The sequence below is a fragment of the Rhinolophus sinicus genome, chromosome 17 (assembly GCF_057876585.1).
Source record: "Rhinolophus sinicus isolate RSI-liver-muscle chromosome 17, RSI-T2T, whole genome shotgun sequence".
Taxonomy (NCBI): Eukaryota; Metazoa; Chordata; class Mammalia; order Chiroptera; family Rhinolophidae; genus Rhinolophus; species Rhinolophus sinicus.
Window position 1 is genome coordinate 135,267,209 of NC_142517.1, and position 26,406 is coordinate 135,293,614.

The 26,406-nt window shown below is 35.2% G+C and overlaps 1 protein-coding gene across 4 annotated transcripts in view; it reads right to left on the minus strand.

The window, feature by feature from the left end:
• Positions 1–26,406, minus strand: part of LRP1B (LDL receptor related protein 1B) — a 1,805,568-nt gene that overhangs the window by 515,204 nt on the left and 1,263,958 nt on the right. For all 4 annotated transcript variants that reach the window (XR_012497488.2, XM_074335779.2, XM_074335774.2 and 1 more), the window contains exons 33-34: positions 5,739–5,879; positions 763–888 (exon numbers count right to left, since the gene is read on the minus strand). Coding sequence is in view for 3 of the 4 variants with exons in the window: in XM_074335779.2 (XP_074191880.2) it covers positions 763–888; positions 5,739–5,879 (267 nt within the window). In the remaining variant the exon portion in view is untranslated. The remainder of the gene's footprint in view (positions 1–762; positions 889–5,738; positions 5,880–26,406) is intronic.

Below are 26,406 nucleotides of genomic sequence, written 5' to 3' on the forward strand. Positions count from 1 at the left end.
AACTTCTAAAAGAAGAAATAAAGAGTCCTTCTTCCCAAGGTTACTATGAGGATCATGTGAATTAATGGGTTTAAGGTACTTAAAGCAATGCCTGGCAGATAAGTGCCATAGAAATATTTGATTTAAAATAAAATACACTATGAACATACATATTTCTTATATAAGATTGAAACTTTTTCAATAGATTTAAGTTATGATCACTGGATAAAAAGGTCATTCTAGAACCAGAGCTTTTGGGGAATAATAGAAATAAAGTCCACAAAAGAAGAAATAGGAAGCTAGATTTGTTAAGTTCCCAGTCCTCTGCAGCACTCTTCTCCCTCAGTTAAACAAATCTGAGAACTCACATTCTCTCTGGTACTTTTCTCTTAACTAGTTGAAACAAAGTAGACATACTTTTTTTTTTTTTTTTTTTAACTTTCAAACAAACTAAATTCAAATTAGATTGTAGTTGTAGCCAATCAACTACTGCTTTTTACCTGTTTTCATGTTGAAGGTAGCTTCTACTGGATTTTGTTAGAGGTTTGATTAATTGTAGTTCATGAAATTAACTAAATTCTTAGAAAGTTTTACAAGAACAGTGATACTTAAATATTTTACATTAAAACATTAAAAATCATACATATATGATACTACGTAATATAGCATTAGCCTAGTAACAAACAATATGATTTTCTTTTCTAATTTTTAATTGACTGGTTGCCTAACATGAGCATGGATGAAGTAAATGCATCAGAACTAAGATTTTTCAAAACTTGATACCTTGACAGGACATGCGGTTCTTTTGGAGATAATATCCCATGGTACACAGACAAGTCCTAGTAGTTTCAGATGTTGGTAAACACAGTTGAGAACATCCGCCATTATTTAGTTGGCAGGAATTGCTGCCTGCATAGAAGGAAAACAAAGAAAAGAAAAATACAATTCAAGAAAAATAAAGAGCATCATTCAATATTAATAATTTGAACAAATATCTATGCTATTGTTGATTTCTAAATGTAGCTGTTCCATATTGGTTGGTATCATATTTTATTATCTCAAATAATTTGAAAAAGCAGATTACAGCTTCAAAAAAGTTAAATGGAGATCAAAAGCACAGCATACTGATTAGATAACAGGACTATGATCAATTTATACTATCAATTTAACTGTGAATACAATTCAATGTTGCTGAGAGACTAGATCGTAATCATTACCACCACACAGAAAAATTATATTTATGTGACATGATAGAGATAGTAACTAATGCTACAGTGGTACTTATATTGCAGCAAATAAATGTACCAAACAACAGATTGTACACCTTAAACTTACACAATGTTGAATGTCAATTATATCTCAATAGAAATAAAATTAAAAATAAATTGCTTTTTTTAACATAACAGGAGATACACGAGAAGATTCATAATTACAGAAAAGCAAAAGGAAATTGGTTATTTATGAATACTGTCATAGACCTTTGTAATATTTTAAGATCACAGAAACCAGAAAATCTTTTTTTGACTTTGAAATTGCACTTCAACTCTACAGTTACTTTCTTTTCAAGAATACCTTAACCAAATGTGTCAAATATATAGCTGTTAATTAAATTACTAACTCAACTCAAAGATTATGCCATTAAAAGAAAGGAGGTATATGTATATATGTGTATACACACACACACACACACACACGCACACACACACACACATTTTTTTTGAAATCAAGGAGATAAATTTTGCAATTCCTAGGAACATAATTCTCATAAAATATATTTATGGTATATCCCCGGAGTCCCCTAATTAATTAACATGTTAACTCTCCTTATTCCCAAGTAGTAACAATGACAAATATTAGTCAGGTAATCACAGGTAGGCATTCTATAAAATCATTCCATTGAATTTACTAGGCCCAATGTGCTAATTAAATATGGCAGTGTGAAGTTAAGTAATTTGCAATCTTACTCGATAAGTTCATTAAGCATTCTATTTTTACAACGTTTTTATTATTCTAGGATATGCAACGTCATTTTCTGGATGTTCAAGCTCTGATATTCAGTGCAGTAAATCCAGTGAGAGTTACAAAGGATGATGAAAGCTATATTTCAATAGTGCTCTATGGAAAATTCAAAATACCAATGCAGCTCATTATTTCTGATCTCCTGAAGTCAAGATTGTCTGAAGGGATTTAATTGTTCAATCGAACCTGTCATGAGCTGTCATTTTTGAAGTATGAAATACTCTCAACTTGGGAGATTTCTCATCAGGAGATCTACCACATTATCTGCTCATTTCCTACAGCAGCCAATTCAATCAATGCTGAACTCCATCTTACGTAGGACCACATACTAGGATTTCAGATGCCCCAAACTTTTGAAATGATTACCTTTATCTCCTTCATAAACCAATGAAGACTAATTGATTTATTCCCCTTTTTTTCAAACTGACATGAAACATGAAACTAAGAATAAATTTCAGATCTGTGATTATTCTAACAATGAGATGATTGTATTCATAGATTTATAATAATTCTATTGTAAACATAAATATATTTTATTTTATAGAAAGCATGTGAACGTATAGTATAATAACACAGTGACAATCTATAGAGATATGCATTTGGATATAGATTTATTTGAACTACCATGTTTCCCCAGAAATAAGACCTAGCCAGACAATCAGCTGTAATGCGTCTTTTGGAGCAAAAATTAATGTAAGACCCAGTCTTATTTTACTATCAGACTGGGTCATTCATATATATATATATATATATATATATATATATATATGTATATGTATATATGTATGTATATATATAATATATATTATATTATATTATATTATATTATATTAATTATATTGTATTATATTATATTATACCAGGTGATTTAATACCCAGTTAATATAGTATAACATAATATAATAAATATAATATAATATAATATAATATAATATAATATAATACTGGATGTCATATTCATTTTTGCTACAAAAGACGCATTAGAGCTGATTTTCTGGGTAGGTCTTATTTTCGGGGAAACACGGTAGCAGTAAAGACTGAAAAGCTAAAAAGAGATTGACATTTAATTATAAAGTTTGAAGAAACATCAAATAGAGAAAGGGAAAACAAGGGAATTGAAGAAGTAAAGAAAAATAGATCAGGGGAGATAGATTTACAAAATTAAAGATAAAATAAGGGGTTATATAACCTTGATAATATCAAAAATATGTGAAAAAAGAAGAAAAAGAGCTTCTGGGGCTGTGAATTTTTAACATAATTGCAGTAATGACAATATATATTGTATTATTTTTATTATTGATAAATAAAATTAATCTATGTTAAAGATTATGTTGTAGATCAAAACACATTTCATGTATCATTTCTTTAGTCTCTAAGGGAAAATTGATAGTGAAGGAGAAAAAAAGTAAAAAGAAAATGAAATGAGTCATTATTTACTGTAAGTATCTTTGCCTATTAAACATAGATTTGATATAGGAAAATTATTATTCTTTAAAAGTAATAATTTAGTTACTGATTATCTAGTAAGTTAGAAATACTAGCTCGGCTCAATATTTTATAATGATATTGATGTTCAAACCTCATGCCTCAATTCTTTAGTGGAGCTAGAAAAGTCCACCTGACTAACGAGAAGTCCCAGCACTCTAGTGATCTATGTCAAAAATGATAAATGAAGTAGCTAATTGTACTTTGAATTTCAAAGAGGTAGTAATGTTAACACCTTAAACAGTTCTAAATTGCTCATATTTCATACTAATGAAGCTTTTAAGCTAACTGGTGTGATTCTGTTAATGGGATTGTCTTTAGTACAGATGCTTTTATCAGCATATTCTTCTGTTAAAATAGTATTTTCACTGCATTTTAAGCTTAGTCATATTACACCACTAATTTCTAACTACTAGAGGTCCTTGTCAGTCTGGAAAAACTGTCATGGGGGTAGAATACACAACTGTACCCATAGGATCAAATCTTTAAAAGATGAAGGAAATCTTGTTAATGTGAGCAGAGTGAGCCAAGCATAACATACTATATTTTTCCTCCAAGAAATTTTATTGGAACTGTATCTGGAAAAATTATATATATTACATTAATTTCCAATTTCAAACAAAACATGGGCTTTTTCACATTTTGAATAAAAGAATATAGTTTTTAAGTGCCTTGTTTGGAAATATAGTATCTCTTTCTCTACTGTGTTTTCTAATATGTGTTTTCATATATAATCTCATTAATTATAGAATATGAACTAAAGTTTATCATAGTACTGTGTTTTTACATACAAAAAGTATATTGTATTGAAACCACCAAAAAAGGTCATGATATTTTATTGAGAACCAGTGTTTTATTCCCAGCTAATAATATATTCCCCATGACTTGAATGCCAGTAAAGTTATTTATTTTGATACAGAAAATGTTCCATTACATAATTGCTAATGAAAACAGCCCTCTTCATGATTATAAAAGATGAACAAAACAAAAAAAATAGTAACGGGCAACAAATACAGATCTGTGCTAAAGACTTTGGGTGTTGGTGTCTTCCCAAGCATGAAAGGAACCCAGTAATCACTTTAGACTGTTATTTTATTTTATTTTTTTAATTAAAGTTTATTGGGGTTACAATTGTTAGTTTTTTTTAAAGCAACCATTTTCTCTTTAAATTTATTTTTCATGAAAAGAAATGTGTTTCTTGCTGCCTCTGTCAACAAAGGAATTAAGACAAATATTTTGCCCTGGCTTTGTACAGTGAAGGCAATCATGAATCAGGTCCCCATGTGTCTCTGGATGCGCAGATACAACACTCAAGTGGTCTCTCCAACAAATCCTGACTACTTGATGGTCGTCACCTGTCTTCAAAGTTGGTGATCCCCTTGTTTCACTATTTTCACCTATGCCCTTCTCTGCTTTGGTCTACACGACCTTACATGAAAATCCCTTTAAATTTCCTCAAATATTTTTCTCCTAAGAAGAAAGATTCACGAAGCTAGAGAGTCTCATGGCAGTGACTAACATAAAAATGTAGAATACAGGAACATTTGTTTTTTTTTCTAGAAAGGGGGTTCTGCTGATGTCATGCATCATGAAGCAAAAACTAAGAAACTAGCAGGTGTGGGGCTGTACTGGCTGGCATCTCTAATCTAATTGTCATTTGGGCAATGTGACAAGTCCACCTATGTAAACCATCTGTTAGTTATCTCACTCCATTTCACCGCACACCATTTGGACAAGGAAAAACAAAAAACAAAAATGCTTAGAGCAAAACAATGCACTGCTTATTGGATATGAACCCTTATGTTGACAAATCCATTTGAAGTCATCTAGTTCATTCAGTTTCCAGGTTTAATTATATATTGCATATATTTTGCTAGTATATGTATATGTGTGCATGTGTCTGTATGTGTGTATGTATATATATATATGTGTGTATGTATATGTATATATATATGTGTGTATGTATATGTATATATATATACATATATATATATAAACAACTGGATAAGACCTCTTTGAAGACCTGAAAAATTAAGATTCTTTGGTCAGCTTTCAAATGTTTTGAAACCTCATTGTATACCTTTAGATCAAAGTAATTTCTTCTATAGTAATAAGCACCATTTGCCTTTTTTCCATTTTTATATTAGAAGCAAAAAAAAATAGGAACTTTCAATTGATCAACTGAGAAAATAATATGAAAAAAAAAAGCATTATATATACAAAAGGTGGCACAAATTCATTAGAATGTGACTTACCTTGCTGTGATTCTTTATCATACACTTTCATATGAACAACCCCAGAAGTCTTGTTTCTTAAGACAGTAGGGTTTCTTCCATCTCTTTTGTTGCAGGTTCCCAGCTGAGCTAAATTTTGGTCTGCCCACCATAGTTTCTTATCTATAAAAATGAAAAGATATGTTTTAATGAAAAACAGATAATGATGTTATTAAATAATGATAATTAGCTATCAAACTATAATACCTTCTAATTTATTTATTATATTCCCAAACTGTTTCTAAGGAAAGCAGTAAACTTACTTTCACTTTAAAAAATGTATACCATAGAGAGAATGTATTATTTATATTTTCCTCCTTTCTCCTCAGATAGAAATCCTTAACTAAGTTTTTAAAATAATACATGATATATATATATATATATATATATATATATATATATATAAAATCATATTTCAAGTTAATATATAATACAGACTTTATTATGTATATACTCAAACATGATCATAGTAATATTTGTAAATTATAGCATATTTGTAAATAAATGGCAAAATCCAACAAAATATCTAAACAAACACAAAAAAGATTCTTCTCTAACTTGTATAAGGTATGCAAGCTTTTGAGGAGGGGAGAAAGATGGCGTAGATAAACACTGTACCTGACTCCGCCCATGACATTAAAATTACAATTAAATTGCACAACAATTAACCTGGAGAACCATCTGAAGTCTAGCTCAGCAGAAGTTCTAAACCTGAGAACATAAAGAATAAGCCACATTGAGATTGGTAGGAAAGGCAGAGACAAGAAACGGGCCTTCCCCACACCTGTCTGTGGTGGTTGAAAATTGGGAGGGATATCTCTGCCATAGAGGTCCCTCCTGGAGGACTGAGGGAGCCCTGTTCCACACCAGTAAGAGGAGTCCCCACAACATCTGGTTGTGAAAAACAGTGGGAATTCCAACTGCTGAGGTGAGACAGAAGGCAGCAGGATACCCACACATCCCTTAAAGGGTCTACACACAAACTTGCTTGCAGGCACTCTCCGAGGGCTCCATCCAGCAAAGGGATGGTGACATGGGAGGCATCCAAGACATATAGGGAGAGACTGAGTTCTGTGGATTCAGAACAAGGATGGGGGGACAGCTGTCATTTTCCTAGTGTAGAACCGTCCTGCCAGAAAACAATCCGGGTGCCAACATCTTTCCTGTGTTAAGCCCAATCACACATGGCTAAGTCTGAATCTGCATTGGCCTGATGAACTCTGCTCACCCCACCCTGGTGACAATCTGGACCCAGCCCCACCCATCTCACTCAATGGCTTAGGTATTTTCTTGGGCAAAAGTCAGCCCTTCCCACATTACACTCTTTTTCGGACAACTCTCAGGGGTCCATGAGTCTCAGGCAGGCAGCAGCTTGCCTCAGTGTGCTCTGAGATTTTTCCTGAATAGCTCTAAGCTGGTGAATACCACTTGCCCCCACCTGGTGACTCCCTGACATCAGGCCTAACCCAGCTCTCATATCACCCAAGGCTCTTTCAGCAGCTGAGACTTATGGGCAGCAGGCAGTGGCAGCAGGCCTGAGGGAACCCTGTGCTATTTGTGGACCTATCCCAGGCTCTGTACAGGTGACAGTGTCTGCGGTTTGCAGTGTGGTCCCTGCCACACACCTCTAGGTCCAGCACAGTCAGTCACCAACTGCATATCACTTTATAGCCTACCAGATAGTCCCTGGATGGTCACAGGCAGTGGCTGACCTGGGCCCACACCATACCCCCTCCCAAGTGGCCCTGGAACCAAAGTACCTAGAGCTTGGCTTTAGACCACAGTGGAGTACCACCCAAACAGTCTCTGCAGACACCAGAGCCTGCTGGGGCAAATCCTCCTTCATGGGGTAAACAATCTGCACAGGAGCCCATAAGCTATAGATGAGCTAAACCCTATAGCCAGTCAGCCTGAGAGTCAATCACACCTACTGACGTGCCAACAGCAATCAAGGCTCAATTACAACAGGAGAGCACATACATCCTAAACAAGGGACACTCCTTGAGAATGCAGCATAGGTGATCATGGACACGGGACTGCTGGGCCCCACAGGGCACCTAATACATAAGGCCACCTAGTTAATACTGGGGAACATAGCAGATCTATCTAATCCATAGAAACAAACAAAGATAGGTAGCCAAAATGAGAAAACAAAGAAATGCGTCCCAAATGAAAGAACAGGAGAAAATTCCAGAACAAGAACTAAACCAAATGGAAGCAGGCAACCTACCAAACACAGTTCAAAACAATGGTTATAAGGTTGGTAAAGGAAATTATTGAAAATTTCAACAAAAAGATGGAAAGTACACATGTGCATGCAAGCACACATGCACACACACACACACACACACACAAACACACACACACAAACATAGAAACAATAAAAAAAAGAACCAGTCAGAAATGAAGAAAAGAAAAACTGAAATGAAGAATTTCAGTTTCCCAAAAGAAACTTTGCAGGCCAGAACTGATTGGAAAGAAATATTCAAAATGATGAAAAGCAAGAACCTATAACCAATAGTATTGTACCCAGCAAGTCTGTCATTTAAAATTGAAGGAAAGATAAAGAGCTTCTAAGATAAGAAAAAGCTAAAAGGATTCATCACCACCAAACCAGTATTAAAAAAAAATAATAATAAAATAAAATAAAATAAAATAAAGGGAGTTTTTAATAAGAAGAGGGAAAGAAAGACCATAAATATGAACAATAAAATGGAAATAACTAGTTACCTATCAGTAATCACTTTAAATGTCGATGGGTTAAATGTTCCAATCAAAAGACCCAGGGTAGCTGAATGGATAAGAAAACAAGACCTGAGTTCTGGATCAAAATGGAGGCACGAGGTGAGCCTCTGTAAAGCTCCCCTGGAATTTACAATGAATCGAACAACAATAACTCCACAAAGGACTCCCTGCACAGCAGAGAGGCAACATGAAGAGGACCACTACCGAAATCACCTACAGGTGGGAGATTCGCGCGAGCAGGGGGAGGAGGGAAAGGAGAAGTGCGGAGATGGAGCCGAGCGGGTGCAGGACGCAGACCAGCTCAGTGCTCCGAGCTCGCTGCTTCCCGGAACTACCGCAGCTGTGGGAGAGGGAAGAACTCGGACTGCTAGGGCTCCGCTTATGGCCCACAGGGCTGAGGGGGCAGCATATAACACAGCTGAAACCAACGCTCACGGCAGAGACCTCGGAGAAAAGACTGAGGGAAGAAGGCTGAAAACGGTGGTTTAAGTCCTCACTGCTGAGCAGAGAATGGAAGCCATAGCACTGAGAATAGCCGCCCCCTCCCTACCCTCCCAGAGCTCACCCCGCCCCCACCTGCCCGGTGATAGAAACTGACCAGTAGCAGTGTCAGATCAAAAGGATAGAATATTTGCTGTTCTGAGAACTGTGGACCACAGACACAGATTCACAGCTCAACTAGTTCTGACAAAGGGGAGGGAGCTGTGGAAGCAGGACCAGCTGTGGTGGTGGTCGATGCAATTGCTCTGGGCTACCTCTCACAACTCAGCCCGCCAATGACCCCACCTATCTGGACGGATCTCTGCAGGAGTAAACAGAACTGCTGAAACATAGGGGCTCTGAATCTGGAGCTGGAAGAGCTTTGGAACATCAAAAGCTCTCCAAATACCCACTGGGTCACTGCGCTCTGTGACCTAGATGAACTATTAACAGAGGAGAAGCCCGTCTCCCAGGGAATCCCCCCAGTGTGTGAGAAGCTGGAATAGTGCAGAGAAAACATAGCACTACAGTGTGGGAGAAGAAAAATAGGCTGCGGTCGGAGAAAAATAAAACATTCTACCAACCAGTACTGGAAAACAAAAGAAAGACCTCTTCCTATCAACCTGTTGCAGAAGCCACTCCTCTAGATGTCTAGGAAGAGAAATAATAAATCAGTAATTGCCATGAATAACCAAGGCAACAAGACAGCTCAGAAAGAAAGTGAAAAGTCTCCAGAAAAGGCACTTAAAGATACAGAAATATGTGACTTAAATGACAGAGAATTCAAGTTTGCAGTTCTGAAAAAACTCAACGAGATGCAAGAAAACACAGATAAGCAGTTAAATGAACTCAGAAACACAATCAAAGAACAGCATGAGCATTTTACAAAAGAGATTGAAATTTTAAAAAAGAACCAAATAGAATTTCTGGAGATTAAGAACTCAATAGAAGAAATTAAGAACAAAATAACCAGCTTAGGTAGTAGAGTTGACCAGATGGAGGAAAGAATCAGTGACATTGAAGATAGAAACCTGGAAATTACACAGATGGAAGAAGAAAGAGACTTGAGACTTAAAAGAAATGAAAGAACTCTACAAGAACTTTCTGACTCCATCAGAAAGAGCAATATAAGAATAATGGGCATACCAGAAGGAGAAGTAAGAGGGAAGGGAACAGAGAATATATTCAAACAAATTGTCGATGAGAACTTCCCAAACTTGTGGATACAACTGGACCCTCGAATCCAAGAAGCAAATAGAGCACCTAATTACCTCAATCCCAACAGGCCTTCCCCAAGGCACATTGTATTGAAGCTGTCTAAAATCAACGACAAAGAAAGAATCCTCACGGCAGCCAGAGAAAAGAAGACGGTAAGTTACAAAGGAAATCCCATTAATCATCAGATTTTTCAGCAGAAACTCTACAAGCCAGGAGGGAATGGAAAGAAATATTCAAACTATAGAAAGAGAGAAATTATGAGCCAAGAATAATATATCCAGCAAAGATATCCTTTAGATATGAAGGAGGAATAAAGACCTTTCCAGACATACAGAAGCCGAGGGAATTTTCTAATACACGACCTACACTATAAGAAATATTAAAGGAGGCTATTCAACCACCATCAACAGGGACAATTTGTGGCAACCAAAACATAAAAAGGGGGAGAGTAAAGGTCTGAACTAGAATATGGGAATGGAGAAAGTAAGCATGCTGAAGAAAATGGAATACTCTAAATATCAAACTTTCTTTTACACAAACTTAAGGGTAACCACTCAAAAAAATTCCAGAACTGAAATACATACTGTAATAAAAGAAGAAACAGAGGGAAACATCATAGAATACCACCACACAGAAGTAATAGACAACAACAAAAAGGCAGAGAAACAATGGAGACACAGCCTTACCAGAAAACTAAAGATAGAATGACAGGAAATCCTCACATATCAATAATCACCCTAAATGTAAATGGACTGAATTCACCAATAAAAAGGCAAAGAGTAACAGATTGGATCAAAAAACTAAACCCAGCCATATGCTGTCTCCAAGAGACACATCTCAGCTACAAGGACAAGCATAGACTCAAAGTGAAAGGGTGGAAATTGACATTCCAAGCAAATGGTACCCAGAGAAAATCAGGTGTAGCCATAATGATATCAGACGAAACAGACTTCAAGGTGAAAAAGATAACAAGAGACAAAGATGGACATTTCATAATGGTGAAGGGGACTATACAACAAGAAGACATAACAGTCATCAATATTTATGCCCCCAATCAGGGAGCACCGAAATATACCAAGCAACTACTAACAGAAAACAAGACCTGTGCATATGCTGTCTACAGGAGACTCACTTCAGATCAAAAGACACACAGTGGCTGAAAGTAAAGGGATGAAAAAAGAATTTCATGATTGGAAACAAACAAAAACTAGGGTAGCAATACATACATCAGACAAAATAAGCTTTAATACAAAGGCTATAATAAAAGACAAAGGGGGTCATTACATAGTGATAAATGATCAATCCATCAAGAGGATAGTATCCTAGTAAACATGTGTGCACCCAACATAAGTGCACCAAAACACATAAAGCAAATACTGACCAACATAAAGGGAGAGATTGACAATAATCTATCATAGTAGGAGACATCAACACCCCATTTACACCAATGGACAAATCTTCCACACAAAAAATTAACAAGAAAATAGTAGCCTTAAAGGATACGCTAAACCAGATAGATTTACTTGATATTTTCAGAACATTTAACCTTAATGAAGCCAAATATACATTCTTTGCAAGTGCATATAGAACATTTTCCAAGATAGATCACTGGTGGGACACAAAACGACTCTCAATAATTTAAGAAGACTGAAATCATATCAAGTGTCTTCCCTTAAAATAAAAAGGAAAAAAACAAAAACAAAACAAAACACAAATACATGGAGCTAAAATAACATGCTACTAAATAATGAATGGGTTAACAAGATCATCAAATCAATTGAATAATATCTTGAGACAAATAAAAATGAAAACACAACAACCCAAAATCGATGGCACACGGTGAAATCAGTTTCATAAGAGGGAAATTCATAGTGTTTTAGGCCTACCTCAAAAAACAGGACACATTTCAAATAAAAAATCGAACCCTCCACTAGAAAGGAACCAGGGGGGAAAAAAGACAAAAAAAAAAAAAAAAGTGAGTAAAAGGATGGAAATAAAGATCCAAGTGGAAATAAATGAAATAGAGGCTGAAAAAAGAAAAAAGAAAACAAAATACAAAAGATCAATGAAACCAGAGCTTGTTCTTTGAAAAGATAAACAAAACTTATAAACCTTTATCCAGACTGATCAGGAGAAAAAGATAAGACCCAAATAAATAAAATCAGAAATGAAAGAGAACTGACAATTGACACTACAGAAAAACAAAGGAGGATAAGAGAATATGTGAACAATTATATGCCATCAAATTGGATAATCTGGAAGAAATGAATAAATTACTGAAACATATAATATTCCAAGATTAAATGAAGAAGAAACAGAAAATCAGAGAATTCCAAAATTTTCAAGAGGATGGAAAGTTCCCAAGCTCATTTTACAAGACCAATATTATGCTGATGCCAAAATCAAGCACATGACCAAAAAAGAAAAGAAAAAGAAAAAAGAAAGAATGAAAATCATAGGCCAATATCTCTGATGAACAAAACACAAATCCTCAACAAAATGTTAGCAAACTAAATTCAGTAATGCATTAAAACATGATCAAGTGGGATTTATGCCAAGGATGCCAGGTTGGTTGAATATCCACAAATCAATTAGCATGATAAACCACATAAACAAAATGAAAAATAAAAATCTTATGTTCCCATAAATAGATGCAGAAAAAGTGTTTGACAGAATCTAGCATACATTCACAACAAAATCTCTCAGCAAAGTCGGAATAGAGGGAACAAATCTATATTACAAACCCACAGCTAATACCATATTCAAGGGGGGAAGCTAAAATATCGGGACTAATACAAGGATGTCCATTTTTACCACTATGAATCAATTTAGTATTGTAAGCCCGAGGCACAGCAATCAGAGAAGGAAAGAAAGAAATGTCATCCGAATTGGAAAAGAAGCAAAACCGTCAGTATTTGCAGATAACATGATACTTTATACAAAGAACTCTAAAGATTCCATCAAAATCCTATTAGAACTGGTAAATGAATTCAATAAAATATTTGGATACAAAATTAATATTCAGAAATCAGTTGCATTTATATACACCAATAATGAACTATCAGAAAGAGAAATTAAGAAACAATCCCATTTATAATTGCATACAAAATAAAATAAATAAAAATAAAAATAAAAAATACCTAGGAATAAATTTAACCAAGGAGGTAAAAGACCTGTACTTGGAAAAATATAAAACACTGAAGAAAGAAATAGAAGGTACAAATAAAGGGTAGCATACGAGGTCCTACAATCAAGTTCGCAAATTTGTTTCAATGATGTTGCTAACCTTTTTATTTTTAATATTAGAGGGATTATTCATTATGAATTTGTAGCAACAGGACAAACAGTTAACCAAGTTTATTATTTGTAAATGCTGAAAAGGCTGCATGAAAAACTTAGACAACCTTAAATTTTTGCCAATAATTCATGGCTCTTGCATCACAACAATGTACCAGCTCACACAGTATTGTCTGTGAGGGAGATTTTAGTCAGTAAATAAATAACTGTACTGGAACACCCTCCCTACTCACCTGACTGGCCCCCAATGACTTTTTTCTTTACCCAAAGATAAAGGAAATATTGAAAGGAAGAAATTTTGATGACATTCAGTACATCAAGAGTAATATAATGACAGCTCTGACGGCCATTCTAGAAAGAGTTCCAAAATTGCTTTCAAGTGTGGACTAGGAGCTGGCATCAGTGATGTACTTCGAAGTACTTCCGAGGCGAGTACTTCGAAGGTGACCACAGTGATATTCAGCAATGAAGCATGTAGCATTTTTTCTAGTATGAGTTCCTGAACTTTATTGTCCGACCTCATATACCGTGATCATGGATAGGAAGATTTAACAGGTAAGATGTCCATATAACCCAAAGCAAAATGTAGATCCAATGCAATCCCTATCAAAAATACTGGTGGCATTTTTCACAGAAGAACAAATCATCTTAGTATTCATATGGAACCACAAAATACCCTGAAGAGCCATAGCAATTTTGAGAATGAAGAAAAAAATTGGAGGTGTCACGCTATCTGATATGAAGCTATACTACAAGGCTATAGTAATCAAACAACATAAAAACATACATGCAGGTCAATAGAACAGAAAAGAGAGTCCAGAAATAAACCCATGCCTATATGGTTATTTTACTTATGACAAAGGGACAAGAATTTACAATGGGGTACTATTCAATAATAGGTGTTGGGAAAACTGGACAGATGTATGCAAAAAAAAAAAAAAAAAAAAAGTGAATAACCTTTGTACACCATATACAAGAATGAACTCAAAATGGATTAAGAATGAGCCCAAAACCATAAAACTACTAGAAGAAAACACTGGCAGTAAACTCTCTGACATTGCTCTTAGTGATATTTTTTTTCTGATCTATCCCTTGGGCAATGTAAACAAAAGATAAACAAACAAATGGGACTACATCAAACTAAGAGGTTTTGCATGATAAAGGAAATCACCAATAAAACAAAAAGACAGCCTACTGAGCAGGAGAAGGTACTAGTCAAAGATACATGTGATAATGGGTTACTATCAAATTTATAAGTAACTCTTACAACTCAACACACACACACACACACACAAATAAATAAATAAACAAACAAATAAATACATAAGTAAAACCTAACAACTCAATTAAAAAATAGGCAGAGGATCTGAATAGACATTTCTCCAAAGAGGACATGTACATGGCCAATAGACATGAAAAGATGTTCAACGTTACTAATCATCAGAGAAATGCAAAGTCCAATCACAGTGAGCTATCTATCACCTCACACCTGTCAGAACTGCTATTATAATAAATCAACAAACAACATGTATTGGTGAGGATGCAGAGAAAAGGGAACCCTCCTGTTGGGGGGACTGTATATTGGTACATCCACTATCGAAAACATTTCAGAGTTTCCTCAAAATATTAAATATATAACTACCTTATGATCCAGCAATTCCACTCCTGGGTATTTATCAGTAGAAATCCAAAACACTAATTTGAAAAGATATATGCACCCCTATGTTCAATGCAGCACTATTTACAACAGCCAAGATGTGAAAACAACCCAAGTGCCCATTAATAGACAATTGGATAAAGAAGATGTGGTGTGTGTGTGTGTGTGTGTGTGTGTGTGTGTGTGTTTGTGTGTGTGTGTGTGTGTGTGCACACAATGGAATGTTAATCAGCCATAAAAAAGGAAATCTTACCATTTGCAATAAGATGGATGGGTATAATGCTAAGTGAAATAAGTCAGTCAGAGAAAGGCAAATACCATATGATTTCACTTATATGTGGAATCTAAAAAACAAATAAATAAACAAAACACAAACAAACTCACATATACAGAGAACAAACTGATGGTTTCTAGATAGGAGAGGGGTCCAGAGCTGGGTGGAAAAAGGGGAAGGGAATAAGAAATACAAATCGGTAGTTAAAAATAGCCATGGGATGTAGAGTACAGGTTAGAGCATATAGTCAATAATACTGTATAGTAACTATGTATAGTGCCAGGGGAGTTCTAGACTAATCAGAGGGTTCACTGTATGGATTATGTAAATGCCTAGCCACTATGCTGTACACCTGAAACTAATATAAAATAATACTGAATTCAAACTATAGCTGAAAAAATGAATTATTAAAAGTAATAAAGGAGGTAAGCTTTCAATCTTCAGTGCTTTCCATTACTGAATTCTTCACAGTCCTAATAACCTCTTTTATGTTTTACACAGTTTATTGCCCTTTCTCTAAAGTTTTACTAATGTATACTATTAAGTCGTATTGAGTGCTCATTTAATGGTAGATACTCTGCAGCGTCCCGTAGATAAAAACAAGGCCTGACCTCCAGAGAGATTGCATTTAGTGAAATTTACACATTTATTTTTATATTACTTCAAATTCTCATAGCAAAGCTATAAGGAAACTATTATCATTTCATAGATGAAGAACCTGAGATCCATAGAGATTAGCTATCTTAATCAAATTTACATATTTGGTCTTCCTGTCTCCAAAACTTGTGTTCTTTCTAAGACTTTTTCCTGAGTGAATTAAAAAATAATAATAATTACGGTAATAAAATTGTTTAAAACAAAGTTCTTAATTTTAAAACTTTTGGATAATTTATAATTTTTAGCAAGTATCTAATGACAATTGAAACCAAATCAATTTCTACCTAGAAGTTAAAGTAAGGTTATTTAATTCTATGAACAAAATAATGTCATTTTTACCCCCAAGATACAATTATTCTTATTCAAATGCTTGAATATTTTGACTGAACCAAAGCTTAGTTTCAGGTATTACAAAAACAATAATTATGCAGACATGAACAATAATTCCCCTATCTGAATCTGATTTTGTGCGATGCAGAATTTTAAACAGTACAGACATATTAATTCATTTAATCTTCACAACAATTCTACAAGGTAAATATTACTATTATTAAACAATTTATCAGTTAAGAACACTGAGGCAAAGACATAGTAAGTAGTTTTCCCTGGTCACAGAATGAATAATGCTCCCAGGTTATAGACCAAACACTGATTTAAGAGTCAATTGAGTTAACCTTGTTTTTATAGTGTCTCCTTCCTTAGATGTATGGAGTTTAGTCTTCTCCCTCCACTAGGATTGTGCACTTAGAAAGCCTATTCACATATTTTTATTTACACTCCCAACTTTACCTAAGAACAAATAAGTTGCCTGTGAAGAAAAAAGTAGAAATATTGACTGTAGAGATTTTATTAAAAAGGTATACTGGACAGTATACTCGACTAAGTACATGTGTTTCTGCTTCTATTTCTTCCACTTATGCCACAGTGATAAAAATATGGAAACATAAAAGAGAATAAACCCATATATGAACCCACATAATAAACAGGAGAATGAGGGGCATATAAATATCATGTAAAGGATGATATATATCGATAGAAATAGAAAAATGGAGAAATGGACAGATAAAAGTGCAACCTAGAATGTTATTTTAAAAAGGTTACAGATGAATGGAAGCCATCCCTCTCCACAGAACTCTGGATGACGTTGGTTGCAGCTTGTAAATAATAGAGTGGAAATGCAAAAAAAGATTAAAAATAGAGTGATGAAGTGACAGTATTTTTATACATAATGCCACCTATCACTATGCTCTATCCTACTTCTTATAGACAACTAGTGGCTGACAGAAAGTCTCAAATAAATACGTAACCATAAATCTGTTTTAAGATACTCAGAAAAGAGGTGTGCGATTCTAAGGCTGGTGCTTTACAATAAGAGACTCTTCATTCTGACATTTAATGTACCTAAAGCCTGACCTCCAAAGAAAAACCTATAAGCTCCCTCCTACAATTCACAATGTTCAATGCCATGCAGAGCTCCTAGTTGGAAATGTCCCCTCAAGGAAGATACCAAGTGTAAGGACCTTTATTTTCATAAATGTAGAGGAAACCCCGTGATATACACACAGTCTTTTGTTAAATCTCATGGGAAACAAAGAATCTCCAGTTCAATGAGGGAAACCAGAAGAATGAAAAGTTAACACTAAGATAAACACAGTGACACAAAAATTAATAATTCAGAAAATATCTTTAAAAGTCATCAAAGATATTCATATATATGCACCGTGTTTCCCCCAAAATAAGACCTAACTAGAAAATAAGCCCTAGCATGATTTTTCAGGATGATATATCTTTATCTATCTATCTATCTAAAAAAGAACAGATAATAGGAATTCATAGAGATTAAAAAATGTATAAAAAATATTTCAAATAGAAATAATAGTAAATGTGGTTGATGAAATCTTCCATAAATAGAAAAAGATAAATAGATAATATCATAGAAAAGGAAAGATAAGTAAAATGTTAATATAAAAAGTACAAGAGCCAGTATCATCAAACTGTATTCGGAATCACTGGATTCTGCATTCATAGATTTTTTTTTTCTTACGCCAGTTTCACTTAAGAATGTCCTTAACTGACTAGTAAAATGTGTTAGTTTTATTAAATCTTGACTCTTCAATACATGTCTTATTATTCTGTGTGACAAAATAGAAAGTGTGCATAAAGCACTTCTGCTGCCGACTGAAATGTGATTGTCTGGAACAAATGTACTTATAAGACTGAACTACAAAAAGAATTAATTACTTTTTTCACGGATTATCATTTTTATTTGAAAGAATGACTGACAGCAAATCTATGGCTACTCAGACTTAGGTTTTAGGAAGATATTTTCTCAAAAATAAATGAAATTATGAATAACAAAGTTAGAAGACGGACGATAACCAACTTCAACATTTACTATAAGACAACATTAATGAAGACATTATGGAATTGTTACAAGAAGAGACAAATAGATCAATGAAACAGAACAGAGAGCTCACAAATAGACCCCTTAAATATAATTAGCTTATCTTTGATGAAGGAGCAAAGGCAATACAATGGAACAAAAAGGGTCTCTTCAATAAATAGTGTTGGAAGAACTAGAAATCCACATGCAAAAAAAAAATAAATAATTTAGGCACAAACCTTACACTTTAGAAATATTACCTCATGACTTATCACAATCCTACATGTAAATGCAAAACTATAAATCTCCTAAAAGATAACATAGGAGAAAACTTAGATGACCTTGGGGATGGTGATGCCTTTTTTGATATAACACCAAAGACACAATCCATTAAAGAAATATTTGATAAAATGTATTTCATTAAAATTAAAAATATTCTGCAAAAGAGAGGATCAAGAAAATCAGAAGACAAGCCACATACAGGAAGAAAATATTTGCAAAAGACATGTCTGATTACAGACTGTTATTCAAAATGCATAAATAACTTTTAAAATTTATAAAAATAAATACATAAAACCTGGGCAAGGACCTTAATAAAAACCTCATCAATGAAGCTATATAGATGACCAATAAGCATATGAAAAGATGCTCCACATAGTATGTCTTCAAGGAAATGCAAATTAACACAACAGTCAGATACCACCATATACCTAGCAAAACCGCTAAAATTGAAAACTGACAACACTAAACACTGACAAAAATATGGAGCAGCAGGAATTCTCATATATTGCTGAATAAAATGCAAAATGGTACAGCCATTTTGAAATATGATTCAGTGCTAACAAAATTAAACACACTCTTACTATGTGATCCACCAACCACACCCCTGTAATTTACCCAAAGGACTTAAAAACTTATGTCTAAACAAATATCTGATGTGGATGTTTATAACAGATTAATTTATAACTGCCAAAACTTGGAAGCAACCAAAACGTCCTTCAGTAGGTGAATCGATAAATAAATTGTGTCTCTCCAGACAATGGAATATTTTTCACCACTAAAAAGAAATGATTGATAATGACATAAAAATATATAGAGGAACTTTAAATACATATTGCAAGTGAAAGAAGCCAAACTGAAAGGAATATATACTGTGTGATTTCAATTATAAGGCATTCTGGAAAAGGCAAAAGTATGTATATTATAAAAAGATCAGTGTTTTCTAGGTGTGGTGGTGCTGGGGGAGATGAAAAGGCAGAGCACAGAGGAGTACTGAGACAATGAAAACTTTGTATGATATTATAATGAGAGCTATATGTCATTACACATTTGTCTAAATCCATAGAATGTACACCACCAAGAATGAACCCTAAAGGCACACAATGGACTTTGAGTGATTATGATTTGTCAAACCAGGTTTACCCTTGGTTTAAAAAAAAAAAAAAAAAAGAGTACCATTCTGGTGAGTGATATTGAAAATGCGGACGGTTTTATCTGTAAGGGCAGGAAGTATATGGAAAACTCTGAAACCCCTTCTCAATATTGTTGTAAACCAAAAACGGCTCAAAATTTAATAAAAATAAAAATAAATGCAATCTAAACATATGAAAATGAAGAATGAAATAAGTCTCTCATACCAAGAACAACAATTGAAAGAACATATTTCAATCATAAAATTAAATGTTTCAAATGAAAATCGGAACACTGGAAAAACTTTTGTTCAACATCATGAATTTTACAGATTCCTAATACTCAAAAAAATTAATGAGATTTGTGGCAATATTCATGAACATAATTTTTATATGGTACAGCTAAATATGTCAACATTTGAAAGATCTACATAAATCAAGAAGCCAGTATTTTCCGAATAACTGATGCATGATAGGACAAAGCCAGGCATGGCCAAGTGATCAATTCATAGTACCAGCTAGACCAATGACATTTAACATAGGAGGGAACAAAGATTTAATGATGTGGTTGGTCATAGCAACTCACCTTTAAGATACTACCATTTATTAAGTTTTGGGGTAGTTTTAAAAACGAATATTCATGATTATCTGAAAAAGCTATTAAAATAATCTCCCTTTTCTAACTGCATATATTTCAATCCAAACAACATCTGCTGAACCTGATATGAAAATCCAGCTATACTTTATTTAGACATTAAAGAGATTTGGAAGAATGTAAAACATTGCCATTCTCCTTGCTGTTTTTAGAAAATGTAGTTATTTTCATTAAAAATGTTACTTCAATTAACATAAAATATTTTTTTTTTATTTTTGTCGTGTTAAAATGAAATAAGTACCTATTTTAAATTTCCTCAGGTTTGATTTCAAATATAGATATATGCAGCCTACATCAACTAAAGCTTGCTAGGATTCTCAATTTCTTAAAAAAAAAAAAAAAAAAAAAATACAAAGTAATCCTAAGACCAAAAATTTGAGGACCACAGTTACAAGTAATCCACCAGAAAACAGAATAGAAAATGTGAACATGTGTGTGTGTGATATTCAGAATACCATGCTTAAAGAAAAACATTTTTTTTTTTTCTTTTAAGTTCTCAGACAGGAAAAATGTAAATCACATTCAAGGGAACACAAATTAAATTTACATCAGACTTCTTTTTGTTGATGATAGAAACTAGAACACAGTAAAGCAATGCTTTCAAAATTCTTATGGGGAATTCTAATCAAGTTAGAATTGTATACCAAACTATTACCTAACTGTAAGGTATGTGTACGGGAGAAGGGGAAGAGAATATATATCACAAAGTTCATCACCCATGAATTCTTAAGAATAATCTGGAAGTTGGACCTGAGCAAAAGGAGAATATAAGACAAAATAATGTCATGGAAACTAAGGAACAGATAATTGAACAAAATAAGATGGCAAGAGATGCCCACAAACATATTTTATGCAACAAACATAAGACAAAGCTATCCACAGTGGATCATAAGAATGGAGAACTCTGGGAGTAAGATCTCCAGGAGAAAATAAAAAGAATGAGAGAGAGATGGGAACAGAAATAGAGAAAGAAATAAAGATAGAAAGAGATAATTAGAAAAGAAACAAATGTAAGCCTTCTCCATAATTCTAAGCCTAGTCTATAATCCTGTAAATGACATTTATTTGTTTTCAACTTTTAAAGTCAGTATATAAATAAAGCACAGAGGACTCAATATGGAGTTGCAGTATAGGACATAAATGTAAAAAACAATATTAATGTAAAAATAAAAGTGGAGTTGACTGAAGTTTTTACATGCAAAGCAAGAAGAAAATGAGATTAGAAAGAATATCCTCATGTTAAAAAACAAAGAGTTAAAAAGTGACTTTGAAAGCTAATATTAATAGAAAACAGATTGGGTAACCTCACTTAGTTTAGAAAAAAATGAAAGGAAAGAACATTTGTAGTGTAAATAATTAGGCTTTTATCTTTTATATCAGTAATTTAATGCATGATAGCTAAAGTTGATAAAGAATTTGTTTCTTGGTCATATCATCTAGAGTATTTGACAGTAACCCCAGATAAACTAATATATACAACTGTACGGGTTTTATCTCTGAGAAGTCAGACGGTGGATTATGAGGTTGGAGTATGAGACATTGCCATTGATTACAAAGTCTGTTTTGTATTATTTTCTTTATTACTATATGTATATCACTTCAGAAATAAAATTTATACAATTTGTAAAAATTGTGGGCACAATCAAGACATAACAAGGGAGATTTACCTAACATGTAGGATTCAGAGCCTAATGGACTGACCTCTCTGACTCAGGAAAAAGGCCAGTGTTGGTTTTAGGTTTTTAACGTAGCCCACGTTGAAACATGACCCATTTCTGTCTTTTATGACAAAGCACCTCACCCTTGGAAAAAAGCTGATTGAGTGAAGCTAAGAGTTCTAACAGTGACAACCCAGGGATATCTTATTTTGGACCAGCTCTAATTAAATGTATCACTTAGGGAATGAATTTGCTCTTTCATTCCTCATTCTTTAAGACCTAATGTGTCTTGAGCAGGAACTATACAGCAACATTAGAGCTAAAGAGAGCAAGTGGCAAATCATTTTCTAAGATATATCTCCCTCTGCAAATGCTCATGTTTCTGTCAGCTAAGATAAAACTTACCATGGACCTAGATTCCATCCATTTAAAACTGAACATGTTGAAGGGATTTCTGGTCAAGGTGGCAAAGTAGGTAAATGCTGTGCTCACCTCCTCTCAAGACCACATCAATTACAATCAAACCGCAGAACACCCATCACTGAGAATTGCCTGAAGTTAAGCTGAACCAAGCCCTAAAACTAAATAAAGACATACAGAAAAAGCCACCTAAAGATGGGTAGGAGGGGCAGAGACACAGAATGGGCTTGTCCCACACCCATGCATGATCATTAAAAAAGGGAAGAGTATCTCGACTGTGGAGGTCCCCCCCCTGAGGAGAGAGGGGTCCCAGTCCCTCACCAACACAGGGTTACAGTGCCAGGGAGAGAAGTCCCCATAACTTCTGGCTGTGAAAACCAGTGGAAATTGTGGCTGAGTGAGATGGAGGAGGGCTGCAATCCCAGGTACTCCTCCTAGAGACCATGCACGGACTCACTTGCTGATGGACTCAGTCACTTTGAGCTCCAGCACTGGGGCAGCAGCTCAAAAGGTGCCAACGACATACAGGGTGGAACTGAATTGTCTGGCTCAAAGACGAGGGCTGGTGGGGGCAGCTTTCTCTTGGACTGAGGAGCTGGCAGAAGCCAATGTTTCTTTGTTGAGTCTCCCCCTCCCTCGTGCAGATACAGGCAGATGCCATATCTAACCACACCCCAACCAACTTTCGGTTACACCCAAGCCCCTTCCAGTGACTTTTCCATATAAACGGCCTGCCTTGGCTCATGCTCTGCACATTCCTAAAATCTCTCAAAGGTTCACAAAACCAATAAAAGCAGCATCTGGATTCATCCTGTCCAATAAATCTGGCTGAGCAGCTCTAAGCCCACCACTAAGCAACAGCCAGCCTTGGTTTGTGGCTTGGCATCTCAAGGTACCTCCAAGCACAGCACAGGTGACAGCCATCTATAAATTGCTTTGTGGCTCAAGCCACGTGGCCCTGGGCAGGGCACACACTGCAGTGCATCCTTGTCCATTAGGCCCTGAACTGGCAGTCTCTGTGGCCAGCTTTGGACCGACCACATCCAAGGATGACACACCCAAAGGGCAGACTGGAAAGGCACCAGAGCCTTGCTGAAGTGAAACCTGCTCTGTAGGGTTAGCCGCTGTACAATGGCTTCTCCACTGTACTCACAGCCAGTCCTCATAACCAACCAGCCTGAACCAGTCCTTCCTAATGACGTGCAAACCATAATCGAGTCTGAACTACAATAGGAAGGTACACACAACACATACCAGAGATACACCCGGAGCAACCAGCTTTGAAGACCAAGGAGACTGCCTCACTGGGTCCCACAGAACACCTACTAAAAAGGACAATCTACTAAGACCAGGAGGCATAGCAGCTCCACATAGTAAAACCAAAGGGAGGCAGCCAAAATGAAGAGACAAAGAAACATTTCCCAAATAAAACAACAGAACAAAGCTCCAGAAAAAAAAAGTAAACAAAATGGAGACAAGCAATATACCAGACACAGAGTTCCAAACATTGCATTATAAGGATACTCAATGATCTCAGGGAGAACTTCAACAAAAATATAGGAAACATAAAAAAGAACCAGACAGAAATAAAGAATACAATAACTGAAATAAAGAATACATTAGAGGGAATCAACAGGTTTGATGAAGCAGAGGATCAAATCAGTGATTTAGAACATAAAGTAGCAGAAAATAACCAATCGAAACAGCAAGAAGAAAAACGAATCTCCCCAAAAAAGAGGTGAGCTTAAGAGGCCTCTGGGACAACATCAAGCGTACCAAATTTCATATTATAGTGGTACCAGAAGGAGAAGAGAGAACACAAGGAACTGAAAAATTATTTGAAGAAATAATGGCTGAAAAACTTCCCTAATCTGGTAAAGGAAATAGATATTCAGCCCAGGACGCTCAGAGAGTCCCAAACAAGATGAACCCAAAGAGGCCCACACCAAGACACCTCACAATTAAAAAATCAAAGTTTAAAGACAAAAAGAGAATCTTAAAAGCAGCAAGATAAAACAGTTAGTTATCTACAAGAGAGCTGCCATAAGACTGTCAGCTGATTTCTCAATAGAAACTTTGCAGGCAAGAAGGGAGTGGCAGGAAATATTCAAAGTGCTGAAGAGTTAGGACCTACAACCAAGATTACTTTACCCAGAAAACCTGTTATTTAGAATTGAAGGTCAGATAAAGAGCTTCCTACACAACAAAACACTAAAGGAATCCAAACTAGTATTACAAGGGATGTTAGAGGGACTTACTTCTATAAGACAAAAACAAACAAAAATATGAATAATAAAATGCCAATAACTACATATCTATCAACAATTAATTTACATGTAGATGGATTAAATGTTCCAATCAAAAGTTAGGGTGGCTGAATGGAACAGAAAACAAGACCCTTACATATGCTGCCTGCAAGTGACACATTTGAGATCAGAAGACAGACACAGACCAAAAGTAAAGGGATGGAAAAAAGATATTTCATGAAATGGAAACAAACAAACAAAAAGCTGTGGTAGTGATACTTATACCATACAAAATAGACTTCAAAACAAAGGCTAAAACAAGTGACAAAGAAGGCCCCAGTAATCCCAGTTCTGGGTAATTATCTGAGGAAACCTAAAATGATACTTCGAGGGGACGTGTGCATCCATACATTCATTGCAGCATTCTTTACAATGGCCAAGATGTGGAGGCAGCCTGGGTGTCCATCCACGGAAGAACAGAGAAAGAGAAAGTGATACATATACGAGGCTTGACAATTAAGTTCACAAACTTGCCACCATGCGCTAACATTGGCAACACTGTACAAACAGCTCAGTATACACTGTACAAACAGCTCGGTCATGTACAAGTTTCATGACCTTGGCATATCAGTGTCTCACAATCGTGTTCATGTCGACGGGTGGCAGTGTCTTGCTGAGTGGCATTCATTATTGTTGTTGCATGTTTTTGTGTGCCATCACAAGAATCTGTGAGCTTGAATTACAGCAATGAACAAACATTAAATTTCTTGTTGAACTTGGCAAGAGTGGAAGCGAAATCAGGGACATATTAGTCCCAATTTATGCGGATAATGCCATAAAGAAAACGTCAGTGTACAAATGGATTAAATGTTTTTCTGAGGGGAGAGAATGCGTCACTGACGAAGAGAGGTCAGAGTGGTCTGTAATGAGCAGAACTGACGAAAACATTGCAAAAATTCATATAATTGTGCATCAAAATCATTGGCTGACTGTGAGAAGCAAGCAGACCAAGTAAACGTCAATAGAGGAACAGGAAAACCATAACTGAAAATCTTGGCATGAGTAATGTGTGTGGAAAAATGGTCCCGAAGGAGCTTTGCATCACAACAATGCACCAGCTCACATGGCATTGTTTTGAGGGAATTTTTAGCCAGTAAACAAATAACTATGTTGGAACACCCTCCCTACTCACCTGATGAGGCCACCAATGACTTCTTTCTTTACCCAAAGATGAAAGAAATAGTGAAAGGAAGACATTTTGATGACATTTAGGACATCAAAGGAAATACGATGACAGCTCTGATGGCAATTCCATATAAAGAGTTCCAAAATTGCTCTGAAGGGTGGACTGGGCTCTGGTAACAATGTATAACTTCCCAAGGGGAGTACTGTGAAGGTGACTGTAGTGATATTCAGCAATGAGGTATGTAGCACTTTTTCTAGGATGAGTTCACGGACCTAATTGACATATCTAATATGCAGTGGAATATTGCTTGTCTATGGAAGGAAATGGGTTCTTGCCCTCTGCGTTGACCTGGATAGACCTGGAGG